The sequence below is a fragment of the Chanos chanos genome, chromosome 3 (genome assembly GCF_902362185.1).
Source record: "Chanos chanos chromosome 3, fChaCha1.1, whole genome shotgun sequence".
NCBI classification, from domain to species: Eukaryota; Metazoa; Chordata; class Actinopteri; order Gonorynchiformes; family Chanidae; genus Chanos; species Chanos chanos.
The window spans coordinates 25,621,551-25,643,991 of NC_044497.1; the positions used below are offsets into that span (position 1 = coordinate 25,621,551).

Consider the following 22,441-nt stretch of genomic DNA (forward strand, 5'->3'; position numbering starts at 1 on the left):
AGGAGTACTGATTAGGATAACGAGGCATTGATGACGCCGTCAGCACCGGAAGCGTGTTTCAGCACAAGGCTCAGCCTGCAGGAGAGCCCCAATCAATCCTCATTAAAGACGTGACACATGATCCCATTCAAAACCAGTCATGCCCCCCTTCAAAAACACTTCAGAAATCAAAGGCAGCCACAAGTGCCCTGTGTTTACACTAGTACTTTGAAAAACCCTTTGCCAGAGCTGGATTTGGGAGTGGAACATGTTTCTCTGATGCTGGACAGCTCTCATCAGGCTCTGAGGAAAGATAAGAAGCCTCTGATTTTTTCCAAAATCTTCCAAAGAGGCTTGAGAGACCTTTTGCCTGAGTTCTGCTGACCTGAGTGGTACTATTACATTGACTATGAATAGCCTGGTATGTACTTCACAGAAATAAGGTACAATATATGCCTTTCTGCTCATCAGTTTACTGTGGCATGGTGTTGTACTGTGGTGTTTACTGTAGTGTACTGCAGTGAAATGTTAATGAGCTGTACTGTGCTCCTGATAAACACATGTGCTCCTGATTTTTCAGACTGAAGCCTAAAGTCATATTCCGATCCAGAAACTGTGACAGTTTGAACTGATACATGTCATGATAAGAAAGATTCTTTGACATCACGGTGAAGGATGTCACATCACCTCTGTCTAGTTTTGCTATCTTAACAACGAGAGTCTTTTATTCCAAAAATGAAGGAGCTTGGAGAAAAGAGAAGACTTGAATGTTCATCTTTGTCAGGAATGTCCTAGTAACTCTTGTCTGATGTGATTACTTAATGTGAATAATAGAGAGAGGATCTGAAACTTTCCTTCAGTAGGAAAATTAGTTTTAGGTCAATATGAAGGCTTGCCTTCAGATCCACCATTGTTTCTATGGAAACCAACAGTATGGTTAAGAAGGCCTTTGAAGTGCTCCCCAGAATGGTGCAAAGGAGCATCATCTATAAGACGATATTTATTGGAACCATGAAACAAACCATTCATTTGGGAGAGTTTCAAGATTAAAATATATCCTGAAGGAGCAAGTGCTTTACCATAAAGCTGGCATTACTGAAACTTGTAAAATATTCTCTCATTTACGTAAATATTTTGTCACTGTCGTTCATCTCTTTTCATTTTTTTATGAGTTTTATCTGCTTATTACTGTGGTTGTTAATGTTGTTGTTGTTCTTGTTGCTATTGTTTGTTGTTGTTAACAATGATTTCATCAAAGAGAAACATCAAAGGGATTTGAACCTTCTGACTCTGTGAAAGCATAAAAAATCCATCTGGTAAATGAGTGACAGAGACCATTCTGCTTTACATACAGCGACTTTGTATATCTGTGGTTTCTTTTTGGAGAATTGTGTGTCAGTAGCAGTGGTCTCACTGCAGCTCTTTTATCAGAGCCTGGCTCTCGTAAAGAGCTCTGAGGCTGAGGATTCATTTCTTAATGAGACACGTTATTTTCTGTGGTCAGAGACTGCAACATCACCCAAGGGGCTCAGGGTTTAATGATGTCTACGGCATTCAGGTTTAGAGTGGAAAAGCACAGCTCTGCTTAGCTGAGTGTGGTAAACTGAGTGGGGAGGTGAATTAGAGTGGCCCTGTTTGGCTTAATTAAAAAAAGTGGTTTGATTACATGCAAAGTCACATGGGGCCTGTACACACATTGAGTGATGTGACTGAATGAATCCTTCCTCACACCTGGTAATGACAGCAACACTATGGTGTAATTGGGCTAGCCACGCTGCCAGACCCCATACCTGCGTTCAAATAACTTGCACCGGAGCATTATTTAAGGGGGGGGGGGGGGGGGTTAACAGGGGGAGTGAGGGTCACCATGGTAACATGGAAGGGATCACAGTATGCTGTGCTTTGGTTGTAATTAAAGCCTCACCACGTCCAATCAAGGAAACCTCTCCCTTCACGGTTGAAAACTTGCTCTTAATAACATTTGCCATGGGTGAATTCCTTGGTGGTTTCCTGTACACCTATAGTAAGTGAAGCATTTTAGGATCCATCAGACAGCAGGAAGCTCTCCAATTTATTCAAGCTATTCTTTTCAAGGACTTGACGTACTTTGGCTGCAAGTCCTGACTTTAAGGTTTAATACATGTAGTGTTGTACTCTAGTGTGAGTAATAGAAGGAACAGTATGCTGAGTTTCTCGGTAAAACTGCGGAAAAAATACCACCAACTACATACATGTTAATGGATTTGTGACTGAAAAATATCATTACATCTGTAGGCAACAGCTGTGTGTGCTGGCATTTTGAAATACTTTGGAGATTACTTCACAAGTACTTTGGAAAGCCTCTTGCTCTGGGTCTTTTTCTTTTGAACTAGATTATTTTACTTAAAATTGTACATTGTTTCCGCAAATTTCCAAGGCATATCTATAATACCACAGCTAACCTTGACAGTCCCATCAGCCCTGCACACTCAGATACAAGATGAAGTAGATCTAAGCATTCAATGAAAATACAAAACCCACTAACTGTAAAGGAAACTCGATTTGTTTCATTCAGTTAATGGTAGCACGTTATTTTTTTACTAGGACATCAGAGCCCTCATTCCAGCTAGCAGGACTTTCATTGTCTTTCCTCAGCAACATCCCGGAGGGAATCATATAACTAAGTGGTTTGGTTGTGGACTGGTGGGCACTTCGTAACTCTAAATTAGTTATGATGGACACATTAATGGCTTCAGTTCAGTTCTAGGGGTCAGCTATCCGTAGTGAGCACTGGTAACACTAGATGTTTTTACAGGGGTTTTACAGGATGATTTTTAAGAAGTTAAAATTTAAGCTAAAATTTGTCTCTGAGGTCATCATTTAGTCTATGCATCAACAGGGCTCTTCTGCAGTTTTGCCTGATGCAACAGTCATCTGCTTTTGTTGTTGTTGTTGTTGTTGTTGTTGTGTTTGTTTTGTACTCTGTTTTTGTACTTTGTACCTTGTCTCCATGATTTAATTGTTTCATCCAGTTGTCTAATTCTGTTTTGGACAATTATTCAGACCAAGACTCAATAAATGAGCAGACATTCACTAAAATCATACTTTCTTGCTTTAAGAAATACTAAAGAGTATTTTGATATGTGTTGCTATCTTGATGAAAGATGACTCATTCAGAAGTCCATTTAAAGCATTAAAAAAATCTTCAATAACAATTCTTTCCCAAAACATTTCAATTTAGGTATTTTCTCCAGACACATTTACCCTGAAAAAGCACAAACCATTTGGCTGCAGCAGACTGATTATTGTTATGGCAGTTCACACCAGTGCCTTTCAATAGACACTGTAATGAGAATTCTCTCAAAGGAGCTCAACAATTCTCTTGTATCAGCGGAGCAGATTCTAATAGAAGAAAAAGGCTGTAACGGTCAGGGTAAAATAGACATGTATTCATGTTCTCAGTGTAGTTAAAGGCCTGTAAAGAGGAAGGCTGATATGAACAAAGCTGAACTGTGTGACACATTAGTAAAGTGGTTATGGCTTCATATGATATAACTGAAAAAAACACCACTTGATTGAAACAGATTGGTTTTATCCATGAATCTTGAATGAGAGAAATAGAATTTTGAGAAAATGTAACACTAGACTGTGTTACAGAGGCAAATGTGTCAGAGCTGATAGAAATTTCATTGTTTTTTTATATGTGATATGTAATATACATGTCCTGTGTGTGTGTGTGTGGGTGTTGTGGGGGAAATTCTTCTGTATAGAAAAGAATTGCTAAGTCTCTGAAGAATCAGTCAATAAAGATATTATGAGTAAAGATATTATGTCTTTATTTCATGTGCATGGGAGAAGCACACCTCAGAGATGAAGTGGGGTTAAGGAGTGCAGAGCCTTTCATACAATGAGAGAGAGAGAGAGAGTGAGAGAGAGAGAGAGAGAGAGAGAGAGATAGAGAGATCATATGAGAGAGGGAGAGATAGGGAGAAAAAACTTTCTCATTTAAATGCATTATAATTATAGTGAGACTTCTGCATAACAGTAGCATGCTGATAGTGATACATAGTCATGTGTTTTTTCGTTAAATATGTTCATTATTGCCAAAAATACCCTGGATAATAGCCCAGCCCTGCTGAAAAGATCAAGATTTATGCTCTTGCATTGCAGTATATGAAGAGAAACCTCGCCACAACTTTACATCAATACTGCGGGAGAGAGAGAGAGAGAGACTCTGTGCAGTTGCTATAGCAACAACTCTGGCAGCTCATGTCCTGTTGCCCTAGCTCGTGGTTGTCCGCCAAGAGTGTCACCATGCGATGTCACAGTTTCTTGTGGGAATTTGTCAAGTCCCCGGGGTGTCACGTACACGATAAGTCTGTCATATCACTTTAACCATGAGAGGCAGACAGGACCTCAAGAGTGATTACACTCAATGTCCACACTAAAACTGTAATTTTGTAGATTTGACAAGGTAATTAAACAAACTGTACTCCCAAGATAATAGTTTAAAGCATTAATTCTAGCTGTATATCATTGTATTAGTACTGAATTCTCCTAGTGTGTGGAGTCTTTTGTTTTCTTTTGTTCATTTATTCATTTTTTTCAATGTGAAAAACAATATACAAATTATTATTATTTGAAATTATAATTTACACTAAATTAATCTTGCTTATTTATGAAATTCTCCATAATCTCTCCTGAAAGACTAAAAAAATCTACTTCATTTGTATAAGCACTTGTGAAAAGCACTAGCAAGCACTTGTGCAGGCTAAAATGCTTTGAAAAGGTGGCCTTACTGATAATGGTTTGAGTTTTTATTAAAAGTTGAAACTGCTAAATGCTTCACAATTTTAATTTCTGTGTGATTTTCAATACCCAGGTTTGCTCAGGCTGTGGTGAGAAGCTATGTTTGGGAAGCGGTACAGAGGTGGAGGCGGCAAACCATTTTGTTTTGTGTGAAACAAAATTCTCAGTGGAAAGACATAATTAGTCCTGTTTCATTTTCCTCCTGTCTCATACACTGTTAATGTAAGTCTTTCTCAGCACCAGTGAATTCTGTCCAATCCTTATAAGCCTGTGTTTTTTCACCTCTGTATGCTTCAGTAAAGAACGTCACTCTCTAGACACAATCTGGAGAAACTGTATTTTTTCTGCTATTCATTAACTTTATTTGGAATTCTACTCCCAGTTGCCCAGTAGAATATGTTATAAGACGCCTCAAAACCTATTCCATAAACATGTGGTCCATTTTGTGGCTTTCTGCACCCACTCAATATGTACACCCACATAAGGGTCAGGTAGAAGGAAAAATCTTCAGATACAGTAAGATGTTCAAACACACATGAGCAAAGTGTTTGTCTCCTCTCAACATATTGCTGTGATGAGAAATATGCCCATCAAATTTTCTAAATTCACCAGAACAAAACAAATTGAAAAATTGAACAAAAAATTGTGAATTTTACAGACCTAAACCAATACATAAACCATACATAACCCAATCCTGACAGCATTCTAAGGATTCAACAACTCTGATTTCATTCTGAATATCTGTTCATGTTCACGTTGTTACGTGTTCATATAAACCGATTCTACCTCACAACGTGATGAGCCATAACTCATTTATGACATGCTATCATTGCTATTTGCTTTATCTTCTTTTATCTTAATACACCCAAATAAAAACCCTGTGCACCCATAGGCCAACATTCATTCTATTTCAGGTGCAGGATGTTCCCTTGACTGCAGAACTGAACTGACAAGGCAAGCAATAATTACTAAATGTTGAGGTGACTCTAAAAATGTCATGTCTCTTCAAAGCTTTCAACACATCACAAACGTTTGCAGAAGTTTGCTTTGACGCATAATCTTAAGGTGACATTTTCAGAGCTAATGCGCAGTTCATTCTGCCCCCTCCAAAACGAGTAAAGGTGAATGTGATGTAAACGAACGTTCACTTCAAAACCACAGCATAGACTATGGTGTCTTGTTGCTGTGGAGAAGTGTGAATATAAATGTAAATTGTATCCAATTCATTTAGGCCATGCTCGCGGAATACTGGTTGTTGTATGAATTCTGCCGGCAGGAATAAGACAAAGTGCTCAGGTTGAATTTCCAACAAGTTGACAAAGATGCATCTTCATTTGATAAGGATCTTCATTTTATAAAAATAATGAGAATGATCATTCAGTTTGTGTTTTACAATTTCCTCTCTGGAAAAACAAACAAAACGAGTAGGCTATATTCTTCGCTTCAAATGTAATCAATGAGTACGTTTATGAACTGTCCTTAACGGTATGTTGGTTGACACATATTTGGTATAGTAAATTTATAGTGACTTTTCTCCTCACGACATAGGCCTATCTAAACCCACTCAGCCATCACGCAGAATAAATAATAATATTTTGTTGTATTTGACTGAGAGGATTTATCCGGTTATTATCCCAGTTAATCTGTAGCTCTGCCATTTTCCGATTAGAATACAATCAGAACATGGACCATTTGACTGCCGACAAGTAAAACTGTGTCATTTAGATCAATATTTGCGAACTCTGGGGCTCAGCATGAATTTCCCAGAAAAGCAAAGTTATTTAAATATTAACTCATGTGGCCCCTGTGTTTTAATTATCCTTTGAATAAATCCCGAACCGTCGAGCAGATGAAAATCTGAGTGTGAGAGCGTGACATTTCCGTTTCGTCTCTGACTAATGACTTCTCCGGCCCATGTCAATTTATTGGCCTCTCAGCTATCTCGCGGCGATCTCTTGTCCCCTCTCTGTCAGTCTCCCCTGTCACTTCTGCGTTTCCTTATAGTTAACTGGCTTTGGTGGAATCGTAGGCTATTCTTCGCCATGTCAAACTGGAACGTTCCGATCTATGAATTAAATGGGCAGTTCGGCAGGGCTCCATCAATAAATTCTTCTTTCATCTACGGATCTCACCAACAGCTCACCGCTGAAGTTTTGATTGATTTGAGTTATTTACTCATGCCACCTTTTTTCTTTATCTCAAACAGACAATCAATGTCGGACAACCGAAAAAGCCTCGTTTGTTGATTATTACGGTTGAGTTTAAGGTAGTTTATTTAAAAATTCACACCTTTGCCTCATAGCCTACTTCTTCCTTGGTACTCGATAATCTTGGGAATAGCACTGGAAGTGATAATTCTGTCTTTGTTTTCCATTCTGATTAAGATTAACTTAATCTCGTTCATCTCTAAATTCTTTAACAGAACATTTCATTTGCTTGATCGCAAGTTTATGACAGGACATGACATTTTGTAAAGGGTATGTTGAAACCTTATCGTAAAGAGTAGGCTAGCAAACAGCGTGACCCTCTCACTTCCAAACCGGAAAACTATAGGCCTAGTTTATAAATGGACAACACCTCCATCATTTCCCAATGACTACAAATTATAACCTTGTCATAAATGAATCACGACGAATTGACGGGTTGAAATGAGCTTAGTTCAAGTGCCTCCCACAGACTACAGGCAGGCAGAGTACGTGGGCTAACTAGGACAACTTCCTTTTTTCAGCACAGATGTTTCCATAGCAACAATCGAGGAACTTTTGTTTCACATAAATCTTTAATCCCAGATAGAAGTAAAGGCATTAAAGATGAAGAGGTATTATAAGACACTTGCTCATTAACATAATTACAGACATAAACAGGCCATGCTTCTCATCAGAGGAGATAATTGTACATGTAGAAGCTTTTGAAGTCATGTGAGAAACTCTTCTAACATTTGGAGGGAGGTGGCTTAATGGCTTCACAGCCAGTGAATGCAGAAACCCACCACAACACACATACACTGTGTCAAAACAATGAAACAAACATTTCACTCATGTTTGTAGTGTAGAATCCACAAAACCTTGTAACAAAGCTCCCTCAAGGGGGATATTCAAATGCAAAACTAAAGCTTGGCATAGAGCTTGTAGCTTAAGTGGTGAATAATTGAAGGCATTGCTTTGATGGTGAGCCTATATTATTTTGCATGGAGAGGGGCGCCAGAAGGAGCTCCTGCACAGATTGCGCTTCCAAGCTGACACTGGGCACATCTGTTGCCATGGCAGCTAACTCAGCCACCACTTTCATGTCTGTAGAGCAGAGGGAATAAGCAGCCAAGAGGATTCGCGCCTTGCTCATCTTACAGACAACATTCACGCTCGGGGCCCTGCGAGCATCTTACCATCATCTGTGTCTGTGTTCTGCAACTGCCAACTCACAATATGTTGCAGTTTCATTTTTAGCCCAGTATTTTATGAACTGTAGCAGCATGGTTGCTTAAACGTATTGGATTACTTTGTGCATTAAATATGTGACTGAAAACAATGCTTTCGGGATAATTGGGTAAGGGGAAGGTTGCCTCTCTGGTTGCTCTAAGCTTGTGTCGTCCTAACTGTAAACACTATCCCCATTTTTCACTGAATATGTATCAGAGGATGGAGCAGATTCATCTGAAATATAAATTTCATATATCACAACAATGCATTGAACTGTTTCTTGTGGAACAGGTGTAATGACAAAATTAACACATCTACTAAAAATATGTCCTGCTGGCTGAGATCAAAAGATTAAACAAGGAAGATCTTTTCTGGGCTCAATCGAAACAAGAATAAAGTCTAAATAAGTCAAAAACAAGCAGAAATATGTTCATATGAGTGGTGACATTGGAGCCAGGTTTTTCCTTTCTCTTTTCTCTCTTTGTGAAGCAAGGGCAGCGGTGAGGTTGAAAGGAATCAAGAGAGTGCCACAAACTGAGGAAATCCAGTCAGTTGAGTCATCTGTGTTGAGATGATGTGGTGGTTTCTATCATATGATGACTGGAGGGATGACCCTGGAGAGCCATTAAGTCCCTTACACTTGATTTCTGGCTCTTCTCTGAAGCCTGGTAAAGATGTTTCTGAAAGCATCTTACATCTCCTCAGCTTTACAGCACTCTTCTGTACTTTCACACAGATTTAGAGATTAGATGGCTTAATTTAAAGATTATAACTTGTACTTTTAGACAAAAAACCCCATCAGTTAATCAATCAGTCAATCAGCCAATCAATTAATCAACAAATCAATAAATCAAACTACAAAGTAAAAGCGGTGCTTACTGAAAATGCACAGAAAGTAATGGGAAATTCTAGAGGAACAGTTTGAAAACAACCAGAGACTTTTGAAATGAAAAAAAAAAGAAGTCTGTGCTTCACTTGGCTCTGTTACTGGCACTGTTAATGGCATGGGTGACAAAAAAATGAACCAATTAAGTAATTAGCAAGATAAAAAAGAAAACAAATGTAAGTGTAACAAAGAACAGTCAGAGGGCAGACTCCACTGCAGAAGGAAGGTAGGGAAATAGCTATTTTTTTTTCTTTTCTGTTTATAATCTGAATTTCAGTGGTCACACTGAATCATATGTAACAGTTCTACATTCCTTAGATCACCGTCACATTGTAGCTAATAACTTATGCTTGTCAAATGTGCAGCGAGGGCCAACATTCTCACTTTTATTTAAACAACAACAACAACAACAACAAAAACAACAAAAAGACAAAAACAAAACAGAAGAATTCAGCCAGACACACTCCTGGTATGGTTTCACATTTTAATGCTTGCAGTTTTCATTTCAGATATAGCCCTGTCATCAGTGAGAAGAAGTGCAACATGTACAATGTGTAACAATATTTAAGAAAGTTTTTTTGTTTGTTTGAGGTCTGTCATTCAAAGTTGCAAACAACATAAAGTATTAAATAAACCAGTTTCATTGCCACAGAGGCACTTCTGACTGTCTCATGCAATGACAGTGAGTTAAGAAAAGAGCCCTGAAGCAGACATAATAGCCAGGCTTGCAAAATCTGACATTACTAAGAGTACAGGAAAACCTCACTGGCATGTTTTTGCAATATTTGGCACAAATGTGATCTTGTTCCATACAGCAAAGAGTGACTACCACATATTGGAAAGTGCAATAACTAATATATCTGTTACTTTGACAATCTATATTAATAAATGATTCCCGAATATAAAAATACACCTTTCACTTTAGATTAAGCAGGCAGTTTGTAGCAACAATGAAAAAAAAAAAAAAAAAAAAAAAAGAATGAGTAAGCAACATCAAAAAAGTTGATGAGTTTAAAAAAGTTCTTTCATTAGTCATTCTATAAAAAACAGTAGTTTTATCCTCCATAGCTGCAAAAAAAGCTATCCAAAAATGTCTAATAAATATGATATATTAACAAGTGAAAAACACTTCACTGAATTTCACCATCATTTTGCACAAAAAATTTAAATTTTTGCAAGATACGGATATAAACAAAGTGCTCGGTTTCAGCCATGATGAATAAATAAGTCAAAAAATGTGCTTGTGATGATGATGCTTTCGTCTCACAACACTACAGTGGCCGTTCACCGTGGACCACCTCTGAGTTGACTATTCACAATATTGGGCTGGTCTCTGTCATTAAATATATGTATCAAAACGCACAGACTTCAAATAGGAGAAGCAAAGTAAGCTCTGCTTTGACTATTTGGAGGCGAACGTCAGGACTCTTTTCAGCTACTCGCACCTTGACACTACAAACCGCTCTGAGGGAGATTTCAAGTGCTCGTTTCACTGAAATCGCAAATCATCCCACATTCATTTCACAGTTCAAACAGCATCTTCCAAAACTACACTTCGCTTGACGGCTTCTCTGTTGTGTTTTTCAACACTTCATCAATTCTGTCATCTTCTATGACAACTAGAAAGGAAAAGACACACAAAAAGAGAAGTCACTGGTCATATTTCAACTTGATTAATTTTTGTTTGCGCTACACAGTCATATAATTAATTTTAACTTATTCCCTCCACAACTGGACAGCTCATGTAAATATAATTATCCAGAGGACGAATAAACAAAGGATGGGTCTGTGAGCGAAGCATTCTTCCACAAACTCAGACAAGGGATAGGCAGGCTGGCTATTCCTCTTTGTCCGGGGATTTGTGGCTAAGCCAGTCTGCAATAATCGAACTGGTAGTGAACTGGCCACAATTCAGGAAAAAAAACCCCTAACAGGTCAATTTATTTGTCTAGAGAATCCTGTAGACCTGTCTGTGTAATAGAGGATAATAACACCCAAGAAATTTGCGCCCTTTTGTGATGTGCGATAGCCAGCCAAAAGATATGTGGTTTTAACGCATGCATGTTTATCAAGCAAAGATGGCAAACACACATACAAACAGACAGACAGGCCGACAGATAGACGGACAGACAGACAGACGGACAGGCAGACAGACATAGCCGTGCACGCGCGCACTCACGCGCACATACACTGTCATTATCCCCATGTGATAACGTTGCTTATCGAAGGTAAACACGGGGCAACTTTTACACCCATACTTACAATTTTAGGGATATGAACATGATTGATCTTGTTTCTATATGCATTTGAGTTTTCAGCATATCTGGAACATTTCAAGGGATATTTCAACATAGCTCAATCAACATAGCTCACATATGTTTGACCGGTCCGTAGACTACAGTCGACAGTGTACTTTGTCAGTTATAATACAGTAAATCATAACTGGACTGTCGACCAAAAGAAAGCATAAAATGTTCTTCTCACCTCGCTTACTCCTTCCAATCTGTCCAAGTTTGGGTGGTCTTTTGTTCTGAGCAGCACCAAAGAAGTTACTGGTGTTCTGCAAACGACAAGTGAGAGATATTTGTTCTTCGTCCCCTTCATCGCCATAATGAGAAATGTTCTCTTCGTTGTAAGGTAACACCTGCGACATGATGCCTCTTCTCCACAGTAATCGATACAACTAATTTAACGAGGATATATATCGATGACCACCTCCTTAACGCAGGAGGCGACGTGAGATACAACTAACTGAAATTAAACGCTTACACAATAAATTTCACTCATACAGTGTACACTAGTTAAAAGTCCCCCGTTGTTTTGGTAAAAACAAACCGTTCTATCCCTGTAAACACAGTTAAACGTGGCATCGAACGCTGAAAAGTGATACGGAAAGGCTGATCTGGAGAGGAAAAAAAAGTGCAAAATTGAAGAGCGATGCAAAACACAAATCCTCTGAGAACTGGAATACGTCACAGAGGCAGAATTTTCCTGGTGCATCCAGCAGCTCTCCCTCATTCAGTTTGCGCTGCATATTTTGCTCAGCGTTTTCCAGGGACGTCCTACGCTATACAGTCTGAAACGCTTTTGCAGACATTTGATATTTGCCTAGTATTTGTAATGGTGTAGTAGTTAAACAACGAAGGCTACAACTGATTTACAGGTCACGATGTAGCTTGCAGTTCAACAAACTCCCATTCCCCGCTGGTAATGCGAGAGAGGCAACTGTATATGCCTGAAAATAGCTTACATAATCCTGCACGTGCATTTCAAATAAACTGATTAAGATCAGCACCATGTGCTACATGATCCTAGGTGGTTGATTTTATGTTTCAGCTGAATTTTATGACACATCATCAGATTTCCACTTTCATGGTATCTTCAGAAATATATGAAACGAGCAACAAGTTCAAAACTGAATTCTTAAAAAGACTGTGGGTAAAAGATGTCATCCTTCAGGACTATTACACATTAGCTCATCCATAACTGTATCTGCATTTGAATATGTTAATATATGTTCTTTACAATAGACAAGAGCAAGCCAAGATCTCCCTCTACTGGTTAGGTTGAATACCGCAATCTAGAAACAACAGACGCGTTTCAAGCAGACGACGTTCTTTTCCCCCTTTGAGATGAGATTAAGCACATCATTCAGAATATTCTTTTCAGCATGTACGTTGCTTTGAAATGAGGACAAGACATGATACAGGCCCCCGCGGTTTTGCCCAAGTTTCTTTTTTTTTTTTTATTTCTTCACAAAACATTGTAATTTGTAAAACAGTGTATGCATTTTCAAACTGTTCAGTACAAGTACAAACATAAAAATGAATTTGTGTTTTGAAAAAAACCCCCAACAACTTAGATGTGTGTTTCCATGGTAATCAGTTTAAAGCAATCTCCTTTAGTGGAAAGGAACATAACACACTTGCTCACTCAAAGGCTGCCTGAGCTCAAAGTTGAATATTTCTCATATACAGACAATGCTCATTTCAACAAAAAAAATCTCTGTTTAGAGGTATTCAACAGGTCACTTCCACTTACATTGTTATTACAATACAGATTTAAACAGTCAAAAGGCAAACCTGGCTCCAAAGTAGAGCAGATATGAATTATTAGAGCACACATATTCTGGTATTCCACCTCTTCACCCCCCATAACAATTTAATCAGAAGAATGAGGAATAATGTACTTGGTCTTGATTAGGTCTTTGATTTGTCACATAATTCCCACATTACAACAGTTTTGAAATTGAAAACTTGTTAAGGGCAATGATTTATGAGCATCTATGAAGTTGCATGGCATGTTTTGTCACAATGCTGGCTGTATCCCTCATCCTTCCAACATAAGTGCTGATCTTTCCATTGATATTCCGAGAGCTTCTTCTGCCTGTCCCTTTAGCTGTTGTAGAGTGGAACTACTCTGTCTATGCTGGCCCTGCAGATGGGGCACTTTTTCGGCTGGGGCAGGGCGTGGTAGCATGTGTCGCATGTACACACATGGCCGCATTCTAGAAAAACGCAAGACCGCTCACGACTCAGACACACACTGCAGGCGCTGGGTGCCACCTCTCCCTCCTGCAGGTTCAGCTCCTGCAGTCTCTTCCTCTGCTTCTCTTTGAACTCCTCCAGCAAGCTCCTCTCCTTACGACGCTGGCGCTGCAGCAGGTACTGCTTCCACAGCATGACGGCCAGCGTGGCACAGGCAGCCAGGCCAAACAGCACCGTCAGAAACCTCCACCAACGCAAGCTGCTCTCCTGCTTCCTCAGCAGTGAATCGTAATCTAGCCGGCTCAGAAAGTAACGGAATCCCGGTTTCGGTGGCTGCAGGCGGACCAGGCTGTTGTCCAGGACCAATTCGCCAACGCCAGTCACGCTAGCGCCCAGTCGCAACATCTCCTCTGTCTCGTGGATGCCCTGTGGTCGCTCACCACTGATGAAGTGGCCGATGACGTTGCTCAGGGACTGCACAGTGGGGTGGAAGTTCTCGTAGGTGGTCTCCAAGTTCAGTTCAGATGCCTCCAGCGGACGCACCACACGCACAGATGCGGCCACAGTGTCATCATGGGAGGCCAGGTCAAAGGGCACAGTATTGGTGCGCTGGTGGATGATTTTCTCACAGTCGTTCCTAAATTGATAACTTTAACTTTAGTTCCAAGGGAAAACGGGACCAACATCAAGACTAAATATTTGAGGGTGACATACTACACTGTGCATTGAAAGAGCATGAGAATGTAGAGCCATACCAGAGATGTGTGGTGCGGTTCCACACCATCTTCTTTTCCCGCAGTGTCAACCTCTCAATTACTCCCTTACAGTTATCCACAAATTGGCTGTTTAGAGTTTCTTTTACAGACCGCACAACACCTAGAGCATAAAGAGTAAAACACGACCTAAAGATCAGGGGTGTCTTCACAGAATTACACATCTCAACTTACCCTCTGAAGAACAATTATTTCTCTGATGACTGGTGTTATACACTAGCAGGACTGTGACATGCTGACAATATATTGACAGTCAACACAAAGAAACAGAACCAACACATATCAAACCCACTCAAGGCAAAAGGTGTCACTTCTCTTCTTACCTTCGATGACAGCATAGGGCACACATTTTCCTGGTGCCTCCAGGAGGATGTTTTTCAAGTCTTGATTTAGAGATATTTTCTTTGCTTCCTGACAGGGAGAAAAATAAAGAACATACATATTCCATAGGTCTGTCTACTATAGGTTTACGCAGACCATGCTAATTATCACCACAACTTTGTCTTACCTTAAGTCGCGTAACTGTCCCTGCCTTCTTTTTGTAAATAGCATAAAAAACAGCAGTTAAAGCTGAACTCGTTGCCAGTAGCACCATTTGGGCTGTGGAAGGTCTCCCACTGGATTCCATCCTATGATCTAATTTGCAAATACACACCGCTAATGGAAACAAAAATTATTCTGATTAAGGCTTCAGAAACGGACAACATTGTACGGTCTGTGGTCTTAGTTCATTGCTGTTAACGCATAAATTGCAAGCCATTTTATGGAAGAGCACCCAAGGTTATCCTGTTCGCTAACAACATGATCATGGTGATCTGGCCTACGTTCCTGTGAGAACAGTAAAAGAGATTACAAATAATAACAGCTTTGATATCTAATTGTTAGTTGGCCTGACCCTTACCGTTAGCACTTCGCGAGTACTTTTAAGAGTGGCATAGCCTATTTGCTAAGTTGTTACTGGCAAACTTAGCTAGCTAATCACAGCTAAGTGGAAACTGTGTGATTAGCGAGAACCAGAATCAAACATGCAGCATGGCAAATGGTAAATTATCTAGATAAATACTGACAACTAAACTAACATGTACTTCTAATTTAGAATGTCCACCGCTAAACATGCAAACTATCTACTGAGCAGTCCAACGACAGTAACAACATTAGCGAAGATATTTCCGCAGTATCTCAGCTAGAGAACTACATTTCCCAGAAACGATACGATTTACGTCAGTTTTCATGATAAAAGTCGTTCATGCAGCATGGCGACAGGGCATCCTTGTCGCAAAGAGGAGCAAATCCACTTCATCATTAACTATACAAGCATACTTCAACGGATTGGAGTTTCTGATGTTCCCTTGTTATTTGTCTAGGCTACTGTGATAACTCATTTTCCCTCTGGACTCAATAAATGATCTATCTATCTATCTATCTATCTATCTATCTATCTATCTATCTATCTATCTATCTATCTATCTATCTGTCGATCCATCTGTCTGTCTATGTATTTATCTACCTGAAAGTCACTTGAAATTCAGTGATAATAGGACAGCTATATTATTGTTTGAGTTATACTTACAGTACACAGTTTCAGCGAAGGAGAAGAATAGAGTCAAACGTATACTCAGTGGCTGAGAATGTCAGTAGCCTAATCTATGAGGGAGGCACGGGAGAGGGACGTCACAGCCTAGTCAGGTACAGACTTGGGTCATCACGTCTTTCATTAGAGCTGCCAAATAATTGAAAATAAAAGAAGTTAAATTCTGGAGATGGTGGTTCGAGTCTTGATTCTCTTGAAAGTTAACCGGGCCCTTTCATATTAACAGTGATTTCTATCTGAATGGCTGCACTAATGTTTATCTCACCATCCAGGGATCTGTACGTTAATTATAGCTTTTGAAAATTTCCTCTACTTATGAGAAGGCTATCTCAGCACTCTATTACTTGCTTAAAGGTACGCCCAAGTAAGAAGTGAATGATGGTTAATTTGTCCAGCAGATGGTGGTATCATATCATGTATTTACACCAGAATGCAGTTTTGACAGTGTTAGGTAGGCCTACAGAGCCCCAAGGCTTTTAAAATGGAGAGGCAGCTCAGTAAATCAAGGCCTAACCTAATCTAAGCATACGAAACAAAACCATTCTCATACTGCCATTAATCACAGCTGTTACTTTAGAGCTGAGTGGCTTTTCTAAGATGGAGCTTTGTCATTCATGACAAATGTATCATATTATGTTCGTGCACTATGGAGAATGTACTTGAAAGCATACTGAAGGACAGAATAGCTCTAATTTGATTAAAGGCAATCCTGAATTTTCCATGTCCCTGGATGAGTCAGCCTGATATTCTGATTTTTCTTTAATCTTACATGTTCCGTATCCTGTGTCTTCCATGTCCCCTGCACAGCACAAACACAGATAGATAGACAGATTGTTGTTACATCAACAATCCCTGTGTGTTGAGTGACAGGAGGAAAGTTACATATCCCTTGCAAGGATAACTTTTGTTTCTCATTACTTTGAAGAACTGATGTGAGTTGAGTGTGATGCGAACAGCACATCATTGAAAAAGCTCATTGAGTTTACAGACAGCAGAGTTGTTTAACGTGAAATGAATCCTGTACTGTGAAATTGGCCTCTTCCTACATTTGATGCTGTCATCAAATGGCTTATGTCTCTAGCACCACGTTGAATATGCTATAAAGGGTTTACAGTGAACATAACCAAGATGAAAGTAAGACATGTTACAGCTTATAAACATTAGCATGTTGAATTATCCTATTGTAATTTATCCAGAAATATCTATAAACCAAGGTATAATCATTTCTCTAATGGTTGCAAAAAAAAAAAAAAAATTAGTTTGTAAGTCAATGATTTAAAAATTTGAAAAGTAGAACCACACATGGTTCTACTTGAAAATATGAAAAAGAACATTTCTCAGTCCTCATGCACTTCAAGATTTTATGGGGCACCGGCAGCACAGACTTGCAGGTGATTTTTTTTTAATATGTGCATGTGTTAGCAGAGAGTCCAGACTGCAGCTGACCCTATGCCGAATGCACATTCAGAGTAATGGAACTGGAGAGTGTTCTGTTGTTCAAACAGGCTTTGAGGTCAAGTGTTGAAGGATCCACGTATGGAAAAGGTTCCAAGAGCCATGTAGCTATGGCCTTCTACCCTCAGACCTTGATTTAATACTGAATTGCATGCTCTCTTAAAGAAAACTGAACTGAGAGAGGACTAGCATAGTATCCTACTGCTTTTTCAGTGTGTTGCATAAAAACAGAGAACAGGTCACGGTCAGTTTAGCCTTTAGTTTGATAGACTATATAGGACTGGATAGGTGCTATAGATCTCTGGCAAGCCATAACTCGAATAGGATGTAAGAGATATTGAATTTAAATGATATAAAAAGATTTTTAAAAAAAATCATGTAGATCATATACAAAGAAAGAAGCCGCTGTAATTGCTGCAATATTGAGTCTGAATTAATGGAAATTTGAGTCCATTTTTATCTATGTTCTCTTAAGACTGATGTGATGAGATGGATGTTGTATTTTGTTTTATATTCTGAGTGTGTCTCTAACGAATTGCATTAACCTGCCATGAAAATGTTCCAAGTTTGTGTTAAAAACTCCTGAAGGTCTTTCAGGAAATTCATACTTCCCCGATTTAATGAGGAATTTTTTTTGGTAGTTACTTGATTGAAGATGACTCATGACACAGCTACTCTAGCTGCATCAAAATAACAAGCATATAAAAGCAAAATGGGGATAGGGGTAAGTCTTCTGCAAATCTTGTCATCCCAGACACAGATTCACTGAATGGACCTCAGCACATCGCCTTCAGCACAGGTCCTGTGATTGGGTTAACAGTGTTGGGTGTTTCCAGAAAACACTGCACTTTCACCCCAAGAAATCTGCCAAGGAGTGGCTGTGTGTGTGTGTGCCTAATTCCTGTATCTCTTCAAGTGAAATGAAAGACAGAAACAGCACAGATGGTTTGAGGGACAAACAGCAAAGTAGGAATACAGAGTGTCGCATGTGTTTGTCTCAGTATTGTGGAGTCTGTCCATTGAGGAAAGAACTGAGGAGTTGGACAACAGATGCAGAAGCGCCCCCCCCCCCCCCTCCCCCAACACACACACACAAAGCATCGTCACTATTCAGGGGCTTATTACATACACGCTGAAATATGCTCAGATACTTTGTGTTTACATACAGCACAATTAACAGCAGTGTGTTCATTTGTTGGTATGTCTCTGTTCTATGAACCTTGAACAAAAACGGTTTGTTCCCTGGTTCAGACTAATGGATTTCAACAATGTTGTCAGGTAGCAGCACGGGACGGCGTGACATGAGAGAATGATTATCAGAATGATCATAATGAGTCTAATTGCCCTCCACTCATGGCTGAACATGTTCTTTTATTACAGTGCTAAGCTCACCGAGCTGCAGACCACTCAGCCCTGTGCCATGCCCAAATTGAGCGCTGACGTCCTTGTTTGGACACTGCTTACTGTTTTGGGATGCAGGGCATGACTTTGAGAGAGGAGAGGGCATTCATTTCTTATTGCTGAACTGGACATGCACTCTCTGAGACTGTGCACCTGTGTGTTCTCCTAATCATTATGCACTGTTTGGAAAATTCATTGGATTAAAAAAAAAAAGATAAAGTGAACTCTGATGGTAATGAACCTGGGGAACATGGGCTCTTTTACTATAACAACAATATAAAATAATTTTGTACTCTGCTCTCTCCTCTGATTCCTCCCAAGAGGATTGGCCATAAGCAACTATGGCAAATTTCCTTCCTTGGATAGACTATAAGTACATAAATATATCCATTTATCTCATGCTCACTTGTCCTATAGCAACCTTGCCATTGGAATTTTGCCATTTTCCCATCTTTCGGACGTCCATAGGATGGTTTACTTACATGTACTGCCAGCCTGGCTCCAGTTTGGGAGCTAGAAGTGTGGATTACCAATGATGTCCTGAAGCTTTAGAAATCTTCTATAACTTAGGGAACCCAGGACGCCAACTGCATTTATTCATTCATTCATTTATTTATTTATTTACTTTAGTTTTTGTATATGATAACCACAACCCCAAAACAACCCCTGCCCCCCAACCCCCCCCCCCCCCCCCCCCCCCCCCAAAAAAAATAGTTCAGTTGTTTCTTGAATTAGATGTTTATAGTGGAGAATGAAAACCATTTGTGTGAAGCCATGAACTAGCACTGAACACAGGGTTACTAATTTGGGTTGCATGTCTGTAACATGACATTTATAATCACAGAAAGCTTGTCACACTGAACGGTTACTATGGGCAAGATTCATACTTCATGCTTGTCATATCCATGTAAGTGTATGCATTTTAGAGTCCTGATGTTCTTTCTAAGTATTCATTTTTGACCTTAAAGATCAGTTTATGCTCCTCCATGTTTACGTCCAAACAAAATGTAATCATGTAACCAAAACTGTGTCTGACCACTTAAACGTATTAAAAAGAAGTCTTTTTTTTCTTTTGAATGATGCTGTGGAGTTTCTGGAGCAGTGCCTTTGAGGAGTGCCAGACAAAAGAAGGAGATGAATAATGCAAGTGTTTGGCAGCAGCATGGCTGCATTATGGCAACGCTCATTTCCTCTCTTTAGAAACTTCAGATGGTGAACACATTTACATTTTCTGCGTTACATAACACTTATGCAAATAAGGTTGAATCACTTCAAGTACATGGCCATTTTCCATAACAAAACTCTAAGACTTTAGTGGGGACTGAACAGCGACTGAAGTACCGGAAATATTTGATTACAACATACCTTGGTGAAAAGAATGAGAGTGTTACCCAGAACTGGATGAATAAGGCCAAGAGAGTGAAAAGGATGATGAGTTCAAAGAAAGTCTGAAACATTAATGAGCAAATACAGAGACATATTTTTTTTTTTACCAGTTAACTTTGTTAAGGTTGCAAACAGATAGATGGAAAACCAGTTTTAAAATGCTACTCTATTGACTGTGTTTTTGTTCATATAGATTGTGCTGTAGCCTGGAGTTTCTGATTGGACAGGAGCCCAGCACATGCTGTCATCTGCCTGGATCATTGTTTACAGAGTGCCATCTAAGAACCAAGATCTGGGACCCACTCCCCACCTGGCCCCTTACACTCATTACAGCAGGTTGGATGTGCGATGTGGTGCTATGAAGGCAGAGCCAAATTCATTTAGTCTGTCTGATTTAGATGGAAATATGTAGCAAACAAAAATACAGTGCACTGGTTAAGGGGGGCAATATGAACCTAAAATGAGAGCTTGTAATAAGAGAAAAGAATGACTTTAGCTGGGATTTTTTTTAAGGGGCTTTAGATAAGAGTAATTGGATTGATTCGGTAGCACTCTGTGCTCTGGGCTGTGCATTCACAAGAGAGGAGTGCTGATAACAAATGGTTCCTGGTGAAAGTGCTTGAAATGAACTGGGTCTGCTCTTGGCCACAGCAGCACCTCTGCTCTGTCAAAAATATAAATAAATAAACAAACAAACAAACAAAAATAAATTAAAAAATATAAATGTCTAAAAGCAGTTCACTCAGAGAAATGGCTACAATTCCTCACAGTTCACATTGGAAATACATCGTATGAAATATAGAAAGAGCGAGAGATGATGTGTTTGTGTGATTATTCTTATGTTTGTATTTATTTAACAGGACCATTCTAATGGGCAGAAGAAACAAACACCTGATTATTTTATGCAGCATAATGGGTGTTTGTGTCCTTCCAGAGGGGCGTTGTTAATTATCAGGGAAAAATGTGCACAGTCCCAATTCTCTGAAGAAATTATGTGCAATAGAGCGCTGAGGCTGTCTTTGAGTGTGTGTTACAGGGATTCTGCTGCCACAGAACACAGTATTCATTGGCCTGATGAAAATTCTGCTAATTGCCTGGTTTCTTTGCTATTGCCACCTCTCTAGCAATGCTGCTCTTGATTCAGATGAGTGGAGAGATTTTTTAAGGGTTTTTTCTTTCTTTCTTTCTTTCTTTTTTGTTTTTTTAAGAAATCAACAATGTCCCTTTTGATATTTTTCACACAGACACAGTGAGAATCATCTCAGTAACACAGCATTTTTTATCAGACTTCTATTCGTTCTAACTGTAAAAGTCTGAAATACATATCCAGTTCCTGTACATCTCGTTTCTCTAATATACCAGTGAATAAAAGCTTCACATAACAGAATCACAGGCCTCTTCAAAAAGTCCAGTAACTTGGTTCAGAGAGTTACATCCCATTTCCAGTGATCTCATAACAGAACGAACACCTTGTGCCCATTTCCCTTGGGCAAAGGCTTGCTTTTTCCAGGCGTTTGAACCACCGTGTTCTTTTGTGAAGGTATAAAAATCCTCACAATCGGTGAACGACATGGATGTTAATGGAATTTTAACACGCCTTGCGGTCGATGCTTCCGCAGACCTTTCCTAATTTCGTTCATCAGTCCTGTAGTCCGGCAGCAGCAGAGAATTCAATATGACTCACGTCCATCAGTCTTCGTAAAGGGCACAGATGACGGCCAACGTTAATGTTCAGGGCCATCAAAGCAGCTACTTCAGATTGGAGATGTGATTAATGACACCAACCTTATTAAAATGAACATAAAAGAAAATGGACTCTATGAATATATTTATCTGCTTTTTCAGACTGAGAGCCAAAACCATGAGTTGAACACCTAGAGCCACACACTTTTTTTTTGAAAGAAACAACACACTTTCTTTGAATGCTCTTCAGAAGTTTGTAGTGGCACTTAATAAAATGATTTCAGTGCTTCCCCCTGGCCATCAGGAGAGTGCGGATGGCTAGACCTTTCATATCTCTAAAAGTAAAAATAGACATAAAGGTTTGCTATTGCTTGGGGCTCTAGGTCTGACTTTTTTTTTTGTCAGGGAAGCTCTCAGTTTTTGGGTCAATCAGGCATTGAGTTAAAAAGAGTTAGTTACAGAAAAAGAGTGTCCAGTCATGCAAAGGCAGTGGTTTGGAAAGATACTGACTGACTGAACTTTTTGAAGTTTGTACAGTTTTAGAGTTAATAATGAAGTTATCCTCAGAGAGAGAGCGAGAGAGAGAGAGAGAGAGA

The 22,441-nt window shown here is 39.4% G+C and overlaps 2 protein-coding genes across 2 annotated transcripts; both read right to left on the reverse strand.

Moving 5' to 3' along the window:
* Window positions 1–10,617: 10,617 nt before the first annotated feature.
* Window positions 10,618–11,722, reverse strand: camk2n1b (calcium/calmodulin-dependent protein kinase II inhibitor 1b). Its single transcript, XM_030769961.1, has 2 exons — window positions 11,554–11,722; window positions 10,618–10,688 (listed from the first exon to the last, which is right to left on the reverse strand). The coding sequence occupies exons 1-2, from the start codon at window positions 11,720–11,722 to the stop codon at window positions 10,618–10,620; spliced, it is 240 nt and encodes a 79-aa protein (XP_030625821.1).
* Window positions 11,723–12,831: 1,109 nt separating this feature from the next.
* On the reverse strand, window positions 12,832–15,413 carry mul1 (mitochondrial E3 ubiquitin protein ligase 1). Its single transcript, XM_030769130.1, has 5 exons — window positions 15,231–15,413; window positions 14,838–14,986; window positions 14,653–14,740; window positions 14,312–14,432; window positions 12,832–14,193 (listed from the first exon to the last, which is right to left on the reverse strand). The coding sequence occupies exons 2-5, from the start codon at window positions 14,955–14,957 to the stop codon at window positions 13,464–13,466; spliced, it is 1,059 nt and encodes a 352-aa protein (XP_030624990.1). The 5' UTR covers window positions 14,958–14,986; window positions 15,231–15,413; the 3' UTR covers window positions 12,832–13,463.
* Window positions 15,414–22,441: the final 7,028 nt, after the last annotated feature.

Excerpts from the sequence above, each read along its gene's own strand:
- camk2n1b (XM_030769961.1), bottom strand. The coding sequence starts at position 11,722 with ATGTCGCAGGTGTTACCTTACAACGAAGAGAACATTTCTCATTATGGC. Across the intron at positions 10,689-11,553 it reads GATTGGAAGGAGTAAGCGAG|TTGTCATAGAAGATGACAGA; the intron begins GTGAGAAGAACA and ends TTTCCTTTCTAG.
- mul1 (XM_030769130.1), bottom strand. The coding sequence starts at position 14,957 with ATGGAATCCAGTGGGAGACCTTCCACAGCCCAAATGGTGCTACTGGCA. Across the intron at positions 14,741-14,837 it reads GGACAGTTACGCGACTTAAG|GAAGCAAAGAAAATATCTCT; the intron begins GTAAGACAAAGT and ends TCTCCCTGTCAG. Across the intron at positions 14,433-14,652 it reads GCCCTATGCTGTCATCGAAG|GTGTTGTGCGGTCTGTAAAA; the intron begins GTAAGAAGAGAA and ends TTTATGCTCTAG.